The sequence below is a fragment of the Neodiprion lecontei genome, chromosome 4, assembly GCF_021901455.1.
Source record: "Neodiprion lecontei isolate iyNeoLeco1 chromosome 4, iyNeoLeco1.1, whole genome shotgun sequence".
NCBI lineage: Eukaryota > Metazoa > Arthropoda > Insecta > Hymenoptera > Diprionidae > Neodiprion > Neodiprion lecontei.
In genome coordinates this window covers 17854290-17871759 of record NC_060263.1, presented here as the reverse complement: position 1 = coordinate 17871759, position 17470 = coordinate 17854290, and the positions used below count along the sequence as shown (strand labels likewise).

The 17470-nt window shown below is 37.8% G+C and overlaps 1 protein-coding gene across 1 annotated transcript; it reads left to right on the top strand.

The window, feature by feature from the left end:
- The first annotated feature begins 203 nt into the window (after positions 1-203).
- LOC107224538 (adipokinetic hormone/corazonin-related peptide receptor variant I-like) lies at positions 204-17224 on the top strand. The gene is made up of 6 exons (XM_046736678.1): positions 204-470; positions 9568-9689; positions 10399-10504; positions 13478-13685; positions 14501-14693; positions 15243-17224. Exons 1-6 carry the CDS (start codon positions 411-413, stop codon positions 15457-15459), a joined length of 906 nt encoding a protein of 301 aa, XP_046592634.1. The 5' UTR covers positions 204-410; the 3' UTR covers positions 15460-17224.
- Positions 17225-17470: the final 246 nt, after the last annotated feature.

Here is a 17470-nt window from a genome sequence, read left to right as displayed (position 1 = left end):
TTTTTTTTTTTTTGCAATCCGACTGCCGAAAATGACCGCAAAAAAGCTCTTCCATAGCGACGTAGTTATGGCACTCTGCTGCTAAGCAATTAGGTTCGATAAACAAATAAATCGAAAAAATCCAAGTCTTCGATTCGCATCGAATTATCAGCACGCTCTTAATTATATTATAAACAATATATAAACAATGTTTCAGCGGTTCTGGTTGTGTACTCAACGTAACGAGTGAGATCGAGAATCGTGACTTGGAGTCAGAGGACGTTACTTTTCCGCCACAGTTGAGATTCACGGAACAATCACTTAGCGTGGTTATCGTATACTGTCTATTATTCGTGATAGCTGCGGTGGGAAATTTGACAGTATTCATCACTCTGTCACGTGGAAGGCACCGGAAGTCCAGGATATCTCTAATGATAACGCACCTGGCAGTCGCCGACCTTCTCGTTACCTTTCTAATGATTCCGCTTGAGGTAAGTGGCTCAATTCTGTACTCACAATGCTGTAATTTTCTTTCATGAATAAATTTGTGTCGCACGGTATTGAGGAGGCTAATTGGCCAAGAGTCGATCCTTTTTATTCATTTTATATCACTATTTTACTTGGTATTTACTATATATATGGGTATGTATATTTAAATCTGTAAGCTACGAAGATCTCTTTACAAATGTAAAAACAAAATCTACTGAAATTAAAAACGAAAGCTTCAATATCGGTGCTTCATCTTCAACCGAAACAAAACACGGGTCAAAAATCTAGCAGGTTGGTTCGATTTTATTGTACGACAGCTCATTTTATTCGGAACACTGGTTTCTACAAAATCACCGAAACAATTTTCGTTTATCCTGATGGAATCCTCGAATATTCAAATTTACCACATCATCGCAACGATCAGGCTCATCGTTAACAAGTGGCGATATCGAATTGACGACAGACGAAGAAATTTGTTCAAATAAATTTGTTAAAAATGTTATATCGTGAGTGACATGATTAATTGTAGAGTAAAATCGAACAAATATAATAGATTTCCCATCATTTGGAAGTTCATAAATTAATAATTTTCAATTTATGTATTTTTTCAAAATATCTTCGTAATAATTTAATAAGTACTCGATTTTCGACTATAATTTCACAATACGAGAGATAAAAGTATCGAGTCGTGTCAAAACCCCCGTTGCTCAACATTCCATGTCAATAAGCTTGGAGATGAAAAATGTTTTTCCAAATTAAGGCCGTGAATAATATTACGCGAATAGTACCGACAATACCGGCAATACCGACGGTTTCTGGCCGAGTCGAGTCTTTACATGATCAAAGGGGATCAGAAGTACGCGAATACTTATTACGATTTTTGTATAGATGGCGAGTCGTTTTAACAAATAATCAGGATCAAAGGTTTAGGTCTCCAATACTAATCATTCAATCCGGTTCGTTTGTGAAGTGGACTGCAAATCGTATCACGTTTGTACGTAGAGTTTTTTCTTTTCGGTACCTACTGCGTTTTTTTAGTGCTTTTTACGGTATCCGTTCTTGCTTTGGGATATTCTAAACCCCATACTGTAACATGACGGAAATTGTTAACTCAATTCGGACAATTCAATTAATTATATTACTATATTCTGCAGTCTACGCCTAGCTTCACTCGGCTTATCGAATGGCATCAACGCACTCACTGCTGTCCCGTAAACAAATTAGCCTTTTATTACAAATATCTAGGGCTTGATTATTCAGTCGAACCGTCGAATCAGAGCTGTTCGTAATATATTGGCATTGCGTATCGCGGATCGTACACCCGCTGTAAAAATATCTGTCAGATAATTTGACCTAGGTCCATTTTGATTGGCAATCGTGGGAAAGCTCTAGCCGGGATCCGGCAACGTCATGAAATTAAAACTGTTGATTATACCATCCGCAAAACTCGATGAATGATAATTAATAAGCATCGACCGGTATTCGTTAATCTCGAAAAATACATTGCGTATCGTTGGGGTTTATTAGATGAGTTATTTAACTGAAAAAAAAAAAATACCGGGTTCTATGGAGACTGCATGTGATTAATTAAGACGTGATGTATTTGTCGAGGTTAATGGGTACCGGTGGATGCTTATTAAGAAGGTGCTCTGCTCGATTTTGACGTTGACGTATGTATCTCCATATATCCAAGTCCATGTATCTCAAGCGCGAAAATGGGCTTAACAAGCCTTATTCTACATGCAATTCTGAATAAAAACACTCCGACAAATTTTTATTTGAGGCAGAAATAAAAAAACAGCATCAATTTTAGGAATTTACTGTTGCAATTTCGTATAATCCTTACCATTTCTTTATTTCTACCTGAAATGAAAATGTATTCGAGTGTTTTTGTTCACAATCGCATATGGAATGGGACTTGTTAAGCCCATTACCGCTTTGAGATACGTGGACTTCGGTATTTAGAGATATATACGTCAACGTCAAAATCGACCAAGGCACTCCCTTAATTATTATAACACCCGTACACAATCATTTCAATAATTATACATGTGTCCCGTTATACTGCCCCGTTCATTTCCTGAACAAACCAGTATTATTTTATTATGAAACATATTTAAGACATTATTGCAATTGTCTTACTTGTCTCGCCAATTAATTGTCTCTGCTCATTTACTTAGTATAATATATTTTTGAAAAATCACGATTTATGCCCAGATCCCTTAGAAGAACTCTAATTCGCGCCGCATTCGTATTTTCGCTTCGTCCTTTAAATATAAATAATTAAAAAAAATTGGCACCCAATATTCAAATAAGCAAACTGCAAGTGTACTAAAGACGAAGTGTCACGATACCTTGATTTCTATTAATCTCTGAACGAACGACGTATAAGTGAATAACAAACTTTTCTTTCTCCAACGAGACATATGAAATAAAACTAGACAACTTGAGTAATTTAATTACAAAAAACGTTTTATTCAAACAAATACCGATTCAACTCTGATTCTATAATTTATCAGAACAAGGTGCTGTGCGATTAATGGAATAGTCAATGATAGCAGATTATTCGAGAGGGTCAATTATTTAAAGGGCTCACTGAGCCATTATTCAAAAAAACGTTAGTTTGAAAATATTGTTAAAATGTTGAGAATCTCCGCACGTAATCGAAGTCTCCGATTACTCGGTTAATCCTTCAGCCATCATAGAAATTCACACCTCGATCGGTACGAAATCCAACACCGCATATATATACATATATATATATATAAATGAAGTCAATTGAACATTGAAGGTGCGAACCGCACAACATACGACCCTATTCGAGAAACACTATTACTGGCATTGAGTGCTATATGAAGCGACCGGTGCGGATTTATTTTGTGTCCCCCAAATTTTTTACGATGTGTACGGGGTTGGTGCGACGTGACGTATAGAAATTCTTTGGATTCAACAAAAAAAAAAAAAAATGGAAGAAATCAAACCCGAGTAGGTTTAGAAACTCGGTTTCACACTTCGTTCTTTTCAAACTTTGAAACGGTGAACAGTAAAAAGTGACAGCAAACATGAATCACAAAGTTCATCTGACGAAAAACGTCTAATGAAAGAAGAAAAAAAGTGAAAGAACTGAATGAAAAAAGACTCCTGATCCGATTCGCCACTCTTCCATTGAACAGCACAATGATATTTTTTTTTACTGTTAAAAGTTTCCTCACTCTTATAGTGTGAAAAGCAAATAGAAAAGCTGCGTAGTCCTTGATCCTATAAAAAAACAGTTCAGGATAATTCCAACTCGAGGCATCGTGTCAAGGATGTAGGAGGCCTTAGAGATTGAGGTACATATATGTGTTATGATCTTATACGACTGACTATCCAGTTCACGGTACGATGGTCGTGTTAAAATTTTAGACGCATATTGCACCTGCAAGCCCGCGTTATGCGCCGGTGAGTTAAGCTTGCAGGAGTTGAGCGAATGTTTAAATTGCATTTCAAGATGTCGTCGCCAGGGCAACGAGCAACACGATCAAGTTAAGTTTGAAGCTTGGGGGGATTGCAAGAGTTGCAGAAGTGCCGATTTGATAAAGGCAGTTTCCGAGAACTTGGGAAAGGATGAAATAATGCTTACCGCGATCATGCAGCGGGAAATTTTTGCAGCTGGATGGTTTCGTGCTCGTGCATATTTATGAAGCTTACAATTATGTATAAGCTCACGTTGCGTCGTTGGCTTATGATCGTTGTAAAAAATGTTTCCACTTCATTTGCGGGTAGGAGTGCGGATTTAATTGTTCAGTAATAGACTTGACACCCCTTTACGATTTGACGTCACGGCTGGTGCGAAAGCTCGCGAGAAAACCGAGGGTGGCACGAATGCCTTGCGTGATCGATGCCAAAGTACGCCAGCTGGGTGCAGCAAAGGCAAGCAAGGAATAAAAAACAAAAAGAACGATGCAGGGGAAAATGTAATTTTTTCATTTCATTATATCTGGATTCACCTGTCTGCAAAGTGAGATGCATGTTATTGGATACGAAGTAAAATTTATAAACAAAATACTTCGGAGAATCGAATAGATCCTAAATTTAAATCAATGCACTTTTAGACTGTTTTAAAGGGGGTTAGTGAACTGAAAATCAATCGACAGCCTCGTATTGAGTAAGCTCTAATGTTTTTCCTGAGAATGAATAGAAAAAGAAAGCAAGTACCAAAATCATCAAAAACTACTAATAAATGCTGATTTTCTTCATATCAAATTGTTTTGAAACCGTAAAATCTATACTATCACGTTCCTCACGTCGTTCTACGATAACCCTTTCGTTAAATAACTATTTCCTAAGATCCCGCCTAGATATTTTTTTCATCGTCATGTTATCGTTGAACGTTTAGTTTTTTAAAATTGCATTGATTTTGATTTCGTGAGGTTACCATCGCGAATGGGGAGCAGCATCAACGAGGTTACGGAGGAAACGCCAAGGCAGAGCGATAGACAAGATTACCGTTGTTGGCCAGCGAGTCGTGAGGTAAATATACCAGTTATTGACGCGTTTAGACCCTACTGTTATTGACCCGTTTATTTTCCAGCTAATAAATTAGCGTTACAAATTCTGATTTTTTCGATTATTAAAACCAATTGCTAGAAGGTTAGACGCCAAAAATTTACTTTTCAGTAATTTTAGATCCAAGGATCAAACAGATATAACCAAAAAAGGTCAATAACTGGGATAGGATCAATAACTGGTACACTTACCTTAACCTCTTCTCGCACGAAAGCGCCTCGCCGCATCGCGACTCGTCACCGCACCACGGACGAATCATGGAGCAGCGACGAGTCCGACAGCCAATCAGCGTTCCGCGGCATCGAAAATCGGCGCAGCGATAATCTAGAGTTAAGAATTTCGCAACCCGAGAGCCAATACGAAGCGAGTCAGTTCGCGAATAATAAGGGCGGATGTTTTTAAGTTTCAGCCTCGTTTAGCGGAACTCTTAATAAATTGAGTCTTGGCGAATCTATGGATAAGAATTGTTTTTGCAATTTTTAAGTTTTTCGAGAGCTTGTCGTTGTTACAGTTGGCAGTGTTCCGAGAGAAATCGAACCTAATTCATATCGGACAACCGAGTCGGCGAGTTATTGGCGTGGTAGGCACTCGCGTTGAATTTCTTGCGAATTAACTTCGAAATCGATCAAGGATTGCCACACTTACTAACGGTCGGACATTTCGAATTTGCGTTACAAAAGTGCTCGAAATTCGTTTCCCGATCTTCCTGCTTGGTAGTCGCAGCCTGAGTCTTGCAATAACGCGGAGAGTCAATTTCGTTTTCTTGCAAGTTTCGAGTAGAGTCACTGTTTTGAGTCGAGTCATTTATTTCGTTAATTGCGTGCAGCCGAATTCTGCGGCGCGAGGTCTAATCGCGTTAGCTTGTTTCGAAAGTGTCATCTCTCGAGTTACGTCGCATATTCGTTGTGTGCGAGCATGACGTTAAGCTACAAGTTAGTGGTGTTCCTGATAAAGATAGAGATTTCGGACACGTTGCGTTTAGTTACGTCAAGTTAAGAGAATTAAGTTAACATTTGTACTTACATTTCGACTCAGCTAGCTGGTTAACATTTCTTTTCTTCTTTGTTTTTATTGCAGTTGTTCTTGATTACCACACAATTAGCGCGTTAAACATTAATTTTTTTAATTTTTTTCTTTTTGCTGTTGCGATTAGCGCAACGGTCTTATCGATAAATTTGGATTTTGATTTCTTCGCGATCGGCGCTTTAGTTAGTTATTATTTCTGGATTTTGTATTTCTTCGCGATTAGCGTCTTAATTATTTATAAAATCTTATTATGTTTTGTCTTTTGGCGAGTAGCGCTATGTTTAATATTAAGTTTCGATTTGTTGCAACGAACAATCCAGAACAATGATGGATTCGGTACGGGCAAATTCTCATAGTCAACACCGGGATCCATACGTGGTCACATTATCACCTCGATGCCCACGCCGCAGGGATCCAGGATTCTCTAACACGTACCTACGCCTATTCCTTGCAACGCTAACAATCCGGGATAATGATCAATTCGATACGCGCAATCTGCTCACACACCTCATTGTCCACGCCGCAGAGAACCGGGCGTCTCTAATATGGATGTACGGCTACTCGTATTCAACTTCAAATCAATAGACTTCCTCTCCTACCGATTTTGCTTGGAAACTAATATCAACTTGACTGTCCCGAGCACTTCTCGTCTATCTGCGATGTCTGAATCTCGACTGACGATTCTCAAAATCGGCACGCTAACACCGCTCGTATAATTTCCATGCGATTGCAGCGCCAAACTTCAGTGGCCGATTCAGGAAACTTTTGACCGACAACAATTGATCCGTTATTCTTAAATACTGTAACAGGAATATAGGATAATCCTATAAATGAAACTATTTATTGTTATTTGTCATTTTTCGTTAATTTTGATGATTAACTGGCGCCCAACATAATATAATAAAATTGTCTGAGCCTCGACAGCACTTGAACCAGGCCGCGTCGAGTAGAAGCAATTCAAAATAAAACATAGTTCAGTATAAATTGTCAATAATATTGATAAATTATTAAACAAATAGAAGGGAGTGAGTTGCTTCTGTCTCAATACTTTCTACGTAAATCAGCTCAAATCTCTATACATAGATACAACAGCAGAAATATCTTTCTTTCTTTTTCTTAACTTGACATTGATTTCTTTTTACTAGCGTTAACTTGAATAAAAAATTTTTTTTTTTCGTTTTAACTAAATGTTTATTTCGATTACTCCGTAACAATACTGATGTTCGAAAAATATTCTTACGGCGCATGCTAAGTTGAATTTATACGAATTTACACAGCAGCATGACTCTATCATTAGAGTTTTTGCATCCGCTCTTAGCGTGGTCTAGAATTTTAACGATCGACTTGTACGTGGCAGAATTCCAGCTTCGTTTTTTTTTTTTTTTTGCTTTTGGAAATATTGTAAATATTTACAAATTGGCTCAATCTTAGAAGGACGTATCAGGATATCTGAGAAAATCCGAGGTCAAAGTTGGACACAAGAAAGAACACGGGCACATTCGGCACAAGTTTTGCACAACCTAGCACAATTTTTTTTTCCAATATCTCAAGAGCTGGACTGATCAAATTTTAGTTCATTGGAATTCTTCGGATAACCGTTGAAGTTAGGAGACGCGGGTCGACGACATATGTTAGCACGTGTTTAAATCAACATGGAATTTTTTTTCCAACAGTGTTATTCCGAAAAAGCGCTCATGTAACTTCACATAAATGCATAAAAAATTCTATCGTGATAATATCGTGTTCATTTTTGGAGGTAATTCAATTCGGATTGCAGGTAGTATCCAAACGGGCCTTTCCCCAATCTGCAGTCGTATAATTCGGTAAAATCTACCTTGAATTTCAGAAATGTAGATAGATATCCGCAAGAAATTGTGGCAAAACAATCGAGGTTCTTGCGATAATCTCGTGGGGGATGTGCAGGGGAGGATTTATAAGAAACTCTTGACCGAGGAAAGATGCAGACATCAATGCAACGTTTCTTACCTTTGCTTTCAGTGGTAATCCAAATATTCCAAGTTTCGCTTACTGCTCTCAGGCACTTACATGAACTCACTTGTTCCGAACGATACTCGACAATGACACGTCGGTAAACGTCGAGTGTTACGATCTGACTGACGAGCGTCTGCTGTCAGAAATGGCTCGCAAGCCGTCCCCCTCTTTCGGGGGTACGCGGTCTCGAATATACTCTAAATAAGCGCCTTCGCGTTCCAAAGTATTCGGAATTGCATGATTGGAAGCGGACATCGGTAAAATTATTTTTAATTAATCATGCGGACGAATTTCCGTATCGATTCCACATCGATTCATGTGGATTTAGCCTGTGTTAAAATACCCATGTGACGTTTTCGCGAAAGAATTCAGGATCACCGAGTTTCTATCGAGTCACGGTATTTCTCGCTATGCGATGCAAACTTGTTCAGACTTGTTGGTCGAACACGTGACGAAGGGGTTATTTGTATTGTTACTTCTAAAGCAGCCAAGCAGCAGCGATACGGAATAAGTAAAATCCCGAGTAAATCTCATCTGCTCAATTGGATTAAACAGAGGTTGAAGTTAATGGCGTTGAACTGGCTCTCGCCCCTTTCTCTTCAATCACTTTAGCTTCGTTTTGTACGATTTGTTTTTTGTGTGACGAAATCTTCTCGTCGTGTCTTTCTCTCTGCAGTTTCGAATGGAGCGTGCAAAAGTTATTTTCAGAAAGCGTGATAAAAAGAAAAAATTTAAATCCGCACACCTTGTATCATGAGTCAATTTCCATATCCTCGCATTTTCTCGACACCTCGTTTTTACCAGTGCTTTCTCACAAAGGCATAAAAGTAAATAGCGCGAGGGCGAAAAGCCTGGGAGCAAAAAGCATGAAAGCATAAAAGCACACACCACGAATGAATGGTAAATATATACATTGGAATATAAATCGACGATATACGATTACAGACGTGCTTACACTCCGGGTGAATACCGGGCTTATGAATTATATAATGAGTGACAGAAATTATTGCTCACCATATCTACGGCTGAGAATCAGAAGAGCGCAGGTCAGCCGCTGTTCTTTCCGATTTGCGAACTAAATCTGCTTTTCTGCATTTTTTTTTTTTTGTTTTTTTTGTTGTTAGCCCTCGTACGATTGGGACAGCTTCGACTTTTGGTTTAATGACAATCGCCGCCACATCTCAGTCAAAAAATATCCGTCGTGTTTATTTCCTATTGTTTTTACTTAATATTCTCGATATGACGTTACGTTCTGTGATTTAGACCACGATTAAACCGATTAGACAAGCTGCATTTACCTAGCGTATATTTCACAATAGCGTGGATCAGCAATTCTGGCGAAAAATGATAAACGACGAAAAAATTTTTGCAAGGTATAAGAAAATATACTTGAGAAAGCTGCGCATCAATACCAGGCTCAAAACTGCTGCATCGCAACGTTGCTTGTATACTTTGCTTCAATCTTCTCCACCGAGACCTTTGATCTCGAACACTTACGCCACCTTGAAAATATTTCATATCTTTGTATTACAGGTTGGATGGCGTCTGACGGTTCAATGGCTCGCTGGAAATTTGGCTTGCAAGGTTTTCCTCTTCCTTCGAGCGTTTGGTCTTTATTTGTCGAGCAACGTCCTGGTCTGCGTCTCGTTGGACAGGTCAGTGGGTCATAGTTCTCACCGAAACTATTTACTCTCGGTCCTTGCCCAGCATTGGCACTGGCAGACATCGTAATTATAGAGGGTCTGCAATTTTCAATGTGAAATTCGGAAACACTGCTGGAATATTGCATATTTATACAAAACCGCTCGTCATATATGCCTGCAATGTTTCCGAAAGCTCACATCCGGTTGTGAACACTTTTGCACTTCTAGTTCATTTTATAACATGGTATTTTATATGAAAATTTGAGTGGTACGCGGATTTTCCTATCACCGGGGAAATGTGCTTGGAGGGTGAGCTCGCACTTCGAATTGGGAATAATTAGGAGGTATCTCTCAAGTTTCAAATATTTGCATTTTAAAAAATCAAAAGGGGTCCAAATGTAACGTAATATTGGTAGTGAATGATGAGAAATACGTATTAAAGGGAAAAAATTGACATAATATACTATACGAGTGAACATCGAGACGATTGCTTTAACAACAAAACAACTACTTATATTTTAGCATCAATAGCAATTCTGAAAGCGAAAGAATTGGTAAAAACATGTCTTTCAGTTCTTTCAAAGACTTCGTTTAAAGGATTAAATACACATCTACACACTACAATTATTGGTATCAAGCTGTTATTTCTTTACTTTCTTCTCATCGATCTACCGAACTCTGGAACTGGATCTGCACTAACGATTATTTTAACTCATCGCAGGTATTTCGCGATCTTGCACCCTCTAAAGTTGAACGACGCCCGGCGTCGCGGAAAGATAATGCTGATTATTGCGTGGATCTGCAGCCTTATCTACGCAGTGCCGCAGGTGCGTCTCTCCGGTCTTTATTTAACATCTCGAAAAATTCTAAGCATCTTCATTACTTCTAGTCTGCGCTTTGCGTTATAATTATTATTGTTATTGTTGGTCAGTATACCACCTAATCTAGGATTCTTCAACTGTAAGCAATCCGGGATAAGATTTCAGGCTGGTCTGCCTTTTTCGCATGCCAATGCAAGTGATGAAAGGCCATGGTGAGCAAAATTTTGGCATTAAAGTCTAAACGCTTTCGAGAGAATGAATATTTCATTTGTACGCGATCGACAAGATTATTGTTTGGTATTATTTTTAGACCTGTGGATAGAATGTCTGAATTTTCTATAAAAATTTTAGTATTCGTATGCAGGAGCAATTTTTACCCGTAAAAAATTAATTTTTTGCTGGAAAAATCGGATATTTTTAGGTTTTACAGGAAGAAAATTCTTTTTTTTTTTTACTCTTGCAAGTCATTTTTTTCTTTTAATAAAACTGAATTTTATAGAAGAGGATTCGAAAGAGATGACCATCAGATGAAATTGATAATTTCTTTTCCATCAGCTTTTTAAACCAGTTCTTGTTTTGGAAAAATCATTTATGCCAAAGCAGGATTGATTCTATAGTAAAAATTGTTACTTTTCATAGTTTCTGAGATGTAATTTTCTATGCATTTGTTTTTCATCCAATTAATGGATTAATTTTATTGCCTGGAAACATACTGCCGTAGATATGACCGAGGGGATTTTTTCACGTTGAATTGAACGTAGTTTAGAAAACTAAGAAAATAATGAGTCAAATCTATTTTTGTTATAAATTTTAAACCCTGTTCTACAAGGTTCAATTTTACTAAAAGAAAAGTACGAACTTTTAAGCAAAAAACAAATCCATTTTTGTTTTATCGGTCAAGAAATGCACGGTTCTTACAGCAAAAAGTGGATTATTTAATGGTAAAAAATCCAATAATAAAAAAACTGACATTTTTGCCGCGAAAATTTGTACTTTTTGCCATCTAAAACGTTTTCTCCATTTTACCTATTACGAGTCACCTGTATGTCAGAAAAACCAAATATTTCGGCTCAAATTACTCGACGTATATACACAAATAAGGAATACCTCGCAATGTTTTTGTTTGTATTTGATACGAAACGAAACAGGGAAGTAAATTAGAAATTAAATTAGAGGATGTAACAATATACGTAGGTTTAATAAGAGGTAAATTCGTAATCCTGAGTCACAAGCAAGTTTGCAGCAGGTGTCGGTTACAAATGGTCGATGTATGGCTGTTTGAGGGCGGATTGACTACCCACTCGCCAAATAAATTTGCAGCAATAAAATTACGTAAAATTGAGTTCCGCCAATTAACAAGGAACAAGAGGAGAATTGTAAATTGTAACAAGATATGTACCCTCGTGTTTCGAAGGTGGGTTGCGATATTATGGCATTAGCTCCATTTATTGATGTAATTTTGCACGAGGTATAAACGACTAGTTCTGCAAAGCCCTGCTGGACGAGTGGGAAGAGAAATACTCGGTACGATAATGAGAAGGTAGTATGGATCATTGGGGTGGTCCTTATTTAGGGTGTTTTCGAAAATTCCTGCGGACAAGGCGGAAAAAGTTTGCAAAAAAATCAAAAAAAAAATGTACGCAAAATTTGAAGCCTGTTGGTCAACTCTAAGAACTGCCTCCAAGGCAGTGAAATTTCCCATTTAAATAACATGGGAATTCGAGCTCACTACATTCTTTTTTTTTCCCCGCCTTAATAGTGTTTCGAAAAATCTGAAATTTGGTTTACGTCTTCCCTGTAGTCATAGGTATTTAAAAAAAAATTGGCCGATTTCCAGCGATAAAAGTTTCGAAATCCCACGAAACACAACTTTGAGGTTGTGGGATTTCGAAACACAACTTTGAGGTTGTAGGATTTCGAAACTTTTATCGCTGGAAATCGGCCAATTTTTTTTTAAATACCTATGACTACAGGGAAGACGTAAACCAAATTTCAGATTTTTCGAAAAACTATTAAGGCGGGGGAAAAAAAGAATGTAGTATGCTCGAATTCCCATGTTATTTGAATGGGAAATTTCACTGCCTTGGAGGCAGTTCTTAGAGTTGACCTACAGGCTTCAAGTTTTGCGTACATTTTTTTTTGATTTTTTTGCAAACTTTTTCCGCCTTGTCCGCAAGAATTTTCGAAAACACCCTAAATAAGGACCACCCTAATGGACCATACCTAACGGAAACAGCTGACAATCAGCCGTATTGATCTGCGTTCGGAATAAAGTATATCGCACAACCTTATTTCTCCAAGGCCAATATGGTTGAAGGTTTAATATTCTACGAATCATCGCTTTTTATCGCGTAAAATAAGATTTGAGAATAGCAGGCAAGTAGATTTCTGTGAACATTTTGGGTTAAATTTAACGTCGTAGAGGTAAACGTTCTTAAATAAGCTCCTAGCGTCACAATTTATTTTATCAAAATTTGGAATAATTCCACGGTTATCCGTTCGGCACAAGGAATAAACGTCATGACACTTTTCTTGTATTATGTCGACGTTGTCCAATATTTAATTTTCCAAGCTTACATCCATGTTGATTTAGATCAACATATGAAAATATCAAATTGCAATTTTGAGGGAAAAAATCTGTTTCTGTAAATCCGCGAAGCATATTTTTCTAAACATAATAATTCCATTTTCAATCAATTCACCATCTAGTTTACGGATACGTGAATTTGAAGAATCTTCGATGTGCAACAACCCCACAATGAAATTAGTAACAGTATTTATTCTCGACTGGTGAATTAGATTCAAATGTTTCAACTTGTGTGACTGAACGAAGAAGTTGAAATTAAAAAATATTTCGTTTCTATTTCAAGCTAAGCATAATGATATACTATTTCACTGATTTTCAACTTTTTTCATCTTACGTACGTGGAGAGTGTACCTTAAGTATACTCGTGGTTGTTAATTCCTATCCGATTGCAGAGTTTCGTCTTCCACGTGTCATCCCACCCCGAGTATCCGAAGTTCCACCAGTGCGTCACATTCGGATTTTTCATGAACCAAGCGGAGGAGATAGCCTACAACCTGTTCTGCGTTGTTGCCATGTATTTCGTACCCCTCTTGGTAATCTGTTGTACTTACACCAAGATATTGTGCGAGATAAGTACCAAGAGTCGCGAGAGCAGAGAAGGTTGGTACACCTTTCGCCATACTATGTGTGGCATTAGAGTGGATTATAACGCATGCAGTGGTACGTGAATTATATTACGATTAGACGTAACGTGGAGAGTCGCTTGGAACCAAGGTAAACAGACGTAGAAAACAGCTTGATACTCGACACTGGTGAACTAGAGTTCTGGCAGAAATTGATTTTCGCATATTAATCTCTCGCTATGTACGCCTCGTTTTAGATTGAACGAGTTTATATCGTATTTCATTTGTAACTTGGAGGTAATATACGTAAAAAAAAGCAAAAAAAAAAAAAAACAACGAAACTCATCCGTGTTTCACAAGTCCGATTAATCGAAAGTAAACAAGGAATTTGCTCTCAGCGTGCAGAAAGTGGAAACAATATATTACTGAGTCTTATAAATAGTTGTTCGCAACTGAAATATTAAATTTGCAATTTCAAATTTTTTTTTTTATATGACACAGATATCTTTTCAACCAAAGTTAACTCGGTCAACCTTTAGTTTCACTGTCAAAATTATCAATTTTACGGATTCTTCGATTTCTTTACAACGAAACTGAGATATACAAAAGATATCACCAAAGAAAAACTGGTAACATCGGGGTTTGTAGATTAGAAATTATCCCAACGTGGTTAAATTTGATCAAAAGTGAAATGAATGGCAATTACAAACTCAAATTTTGACGAATATATTGTTCCAACCGATAACGCCCGTCCCACCAAAAGCTAGTAAAGCTCGAATATCCCTTATGTTAGATATTTGTTCGCCACGTGCCTGGACGGGATTATTTCATCGTCGGTTTGTCATTTTTCAGACACTGGGCGATCGGAAGGCGGACGAACCAAAACCAAAAGATGCACAAACAGTGCCGCTGGAGGGCGACTGACTTTGCGTAGATCGGACACAAGTACCATAGAAAGGGCCAGGGGCAAGACACTGCGTATGACTATCACGATCGTATCGGTGTTCATTCTTTGTTGGACTCCGTACGTCGCGATGACTTTATGGTGAGCGATAAGATTCACGAGTTCAAAGCAGTTTCTCACAATGAATCGAATTACTCAAGTTAAATTATGACAAAGTATTACCCCAAAAGTAACGTCGATTTTTACGACCTAAAATGACGACATTTCATTCACTTGAATTGGCTTTCCTTTTTTTTTTATCCATTGGAATGAAAGCACTATAAGTATCGATGAAGAATTTAAAAATATTCTCTCCACATGTTTTTTAAACAAGGAAAATCGTTCATTCAACATCCAACAGACACCACAACACGAGTACCAATGATTTGATTAGTTGAAAAGATGATATTGTTTTGAATTTCTAAAAAGGATTCAATTTGAGAAACGGATATCGTTGTTGCGCGTGAGCAACCGTTTGAACATGTGATTAGATTATAATCGCGGCATGGTTGAATATTGTGCGTTTAATCCCACATGCCAAGATCTGTATCCCAATTAGTGACCTCGTTAGCCGCTCGAGTAATCAATAAATTCGATAAATTCGTTTTCCCGACCTGTCAAATTTACCTGAGATTGTCATCCTGTTCGCAGGTACATGTTCGATAGGGAGAGCGCGATGAGAGTCGACACTTGGCTCCAGGACGCCCTCTTTATCATGGCCGTGGGAAATTCCTGTGCCAATCCCCTGGTCTATGGAAGTTACGTCGTCAACTTCCGGCATGAATGTTCGAGGTGTTTGTGCCTCTGTTCAAACACCTCGGAAGCAAATCTTGACGTCAGATTGACCTGTCGAAGCAGGGGAAAATGAAACGACACCGCTGTGTAGAGAGCGGTTGCACTGACGCTCTCTAAAGAAAGAGACCTGCACTTCTGATTGGAAGAAACAGGGGAGCATAGCAAGGCTATCAAGTCCTCCAACCCAGTGATAAATTGCAAAACGGACATTCGGAAAGTTATCAGGAATCCTCTTTCGATTTGCGTTGATTTTTGAACTTCTCAACCCGTCCCAAGTGAATTTGTGACTGATCAGTGTGATATGGATTCAAGGATTTCTCCACAGAGAGTTCAAAGTTGACTTTTCAGTGACGCTAAAACTCAATGGATAATGAATTCAAATTTGGGATGTTAGCTGCGCAATTTCCTTGTGTGCTGACGATTAATGGAAAACCTGTTCACCGTTACATCTTGTATATATATATAGTGTCTACATGGTAAAAATCACGATTACCTAATAAGGTTACGTGACTAACGACAGATCCTGTTACTGTATTATAGAGAATGCAAATTCGAAAATTTAGGTGACTTGAAAAATTAACGACGGAGCCAGGAATCGAACCTGGTGTCTAGAGATGCTTTACCGGAGACTTACTCCACTAGACCACCTAGCCGCTTGACTACAATGTCATTAATTTCTCTTATCACCTGTATTCGAAATTTGTTTTGGTTCGTGTGCCGTGCATTTGTAGAAGTTGAAGGAGTCGTCGCAAGAGGCACAGTTTAAGACAGTGTGTAATCTTGGCTTGTTAGCGAGTGTAACTCATTACACTCCTGTATTAAGCCATTTTTGACCGGACCGGGCCGATCATCAGAGAGATATGAAGAAGTCATATATTTTTACGCGAGGAAAATTCGTAGAGAATGCAAATTCGTTACTGTATTATAACATTGGTGGTCACTATTATTCTACAGACATGGTGCTCACTGTAAGAAACTATTAGTCTTTAATCGGTGTATAATATTTGGCGTCTTTTATGAATATCGTGCCGAAAATCATGAGTGGTTGATTGCTTACGATAAATAGCCTACTTGTTGAAATAATTTTAGAGAATCAGAAACGTTCACTTAATACTTGGGAACATCTCCCGGTGTGATTGAATTTGAGATTTACGATCAAACCGACGAAATATCAGAAAAGCAAATTTACTTCTTTACGATGCACCAAAAACAGTTGATATTCAAAAGATCCAATGTTAGTCGAATTTTTTCAGAAAGTGGTTATAGCCGTCAAATTCAAGCATTGGATTAACTCTGTGAGCTAAAAAATCAACAGGCTAATTTCCCGGATTCGTTGCTGCAGTTCGATGATGAAATCTTTTGAATAATGTTTTCGATATTTTAACAACGCAGTTGTTTTTGAGGTGCGGGGCACTTGTTACGCATTTTACCTACGTAGGTACCTAATTCCGATGTACACATATACGTTGTTGATCTCTGTTAGTTGAATTAACGAACTCTCCGGTATTCTGATGATAAGAGTGGAATAAAATTTATTGTCTTGAAGATGGATCGTGACCTTTGTACTGTGGTTTTATCGCAGCTTACCTGTGTTTTGAAAAATGGAAGCAGCTAATATAAAAGCGATGGGCGCAACCATTTTCAAAGCCTATTAAGTCATTCTGACAGATTTCTCCCTCAACTCGATTGTCTTATTCATGTTGGAAGATTTTAACATATCTAATATTTATGTCATATCATTCACTAAGGCATCACAGACCTGAGAGTTTTTGTGTCAATAATATCTTCTGTAAGCTGATTGTGAATGTCTTAACGATTTCACAACGTTTTGTATTTCGTTATAATAAGAATTTTCTGTACATATGATGTTGATTATGTATGATGAATAAATTTGAAGTACATCATGCGTTTTAAGGAAGACAAATCTTCTAATCTTCAAATGGAATTTAAAACCAGGTATATCGAAACATTGATTGATACACCATGGTTATAAGAAATTGAATCTTGATTAGATTTCACCGCAGGTTCCGAAAGGTTTCAGAAGCTTCTAAGGGATTCAATTAGTGATTTCAAGTGATTTTAAA

What these genes read in the sequence shown, in the direction of transcription:
- LOC107224538 (XM_046736678.1), top strand. Translation starts at nt 411, where the DNA reads ATGATAACGCACCTGGCAGTCGCCGACCTTCTCGTTACCTTTCTAATG. An exon ending in TTCTAATGATTCCGCTTGAG is followed by an intron (nt 471 to 9,567) that starts GTAAGTGGCTCA and finishes TTTGTATTACAG; the next exon opens with GTTGGATGGCGTCTGACGGT. An exon ending in TTATCTACGCAGTGCCGCAG is followed by an intron (nt 10,505 to 13,477) that starts GTGCGTCTCTCC and finishes ATCCGATTGCAG; the next exon opens with AGTTTCGTCTTCCACGTGTC.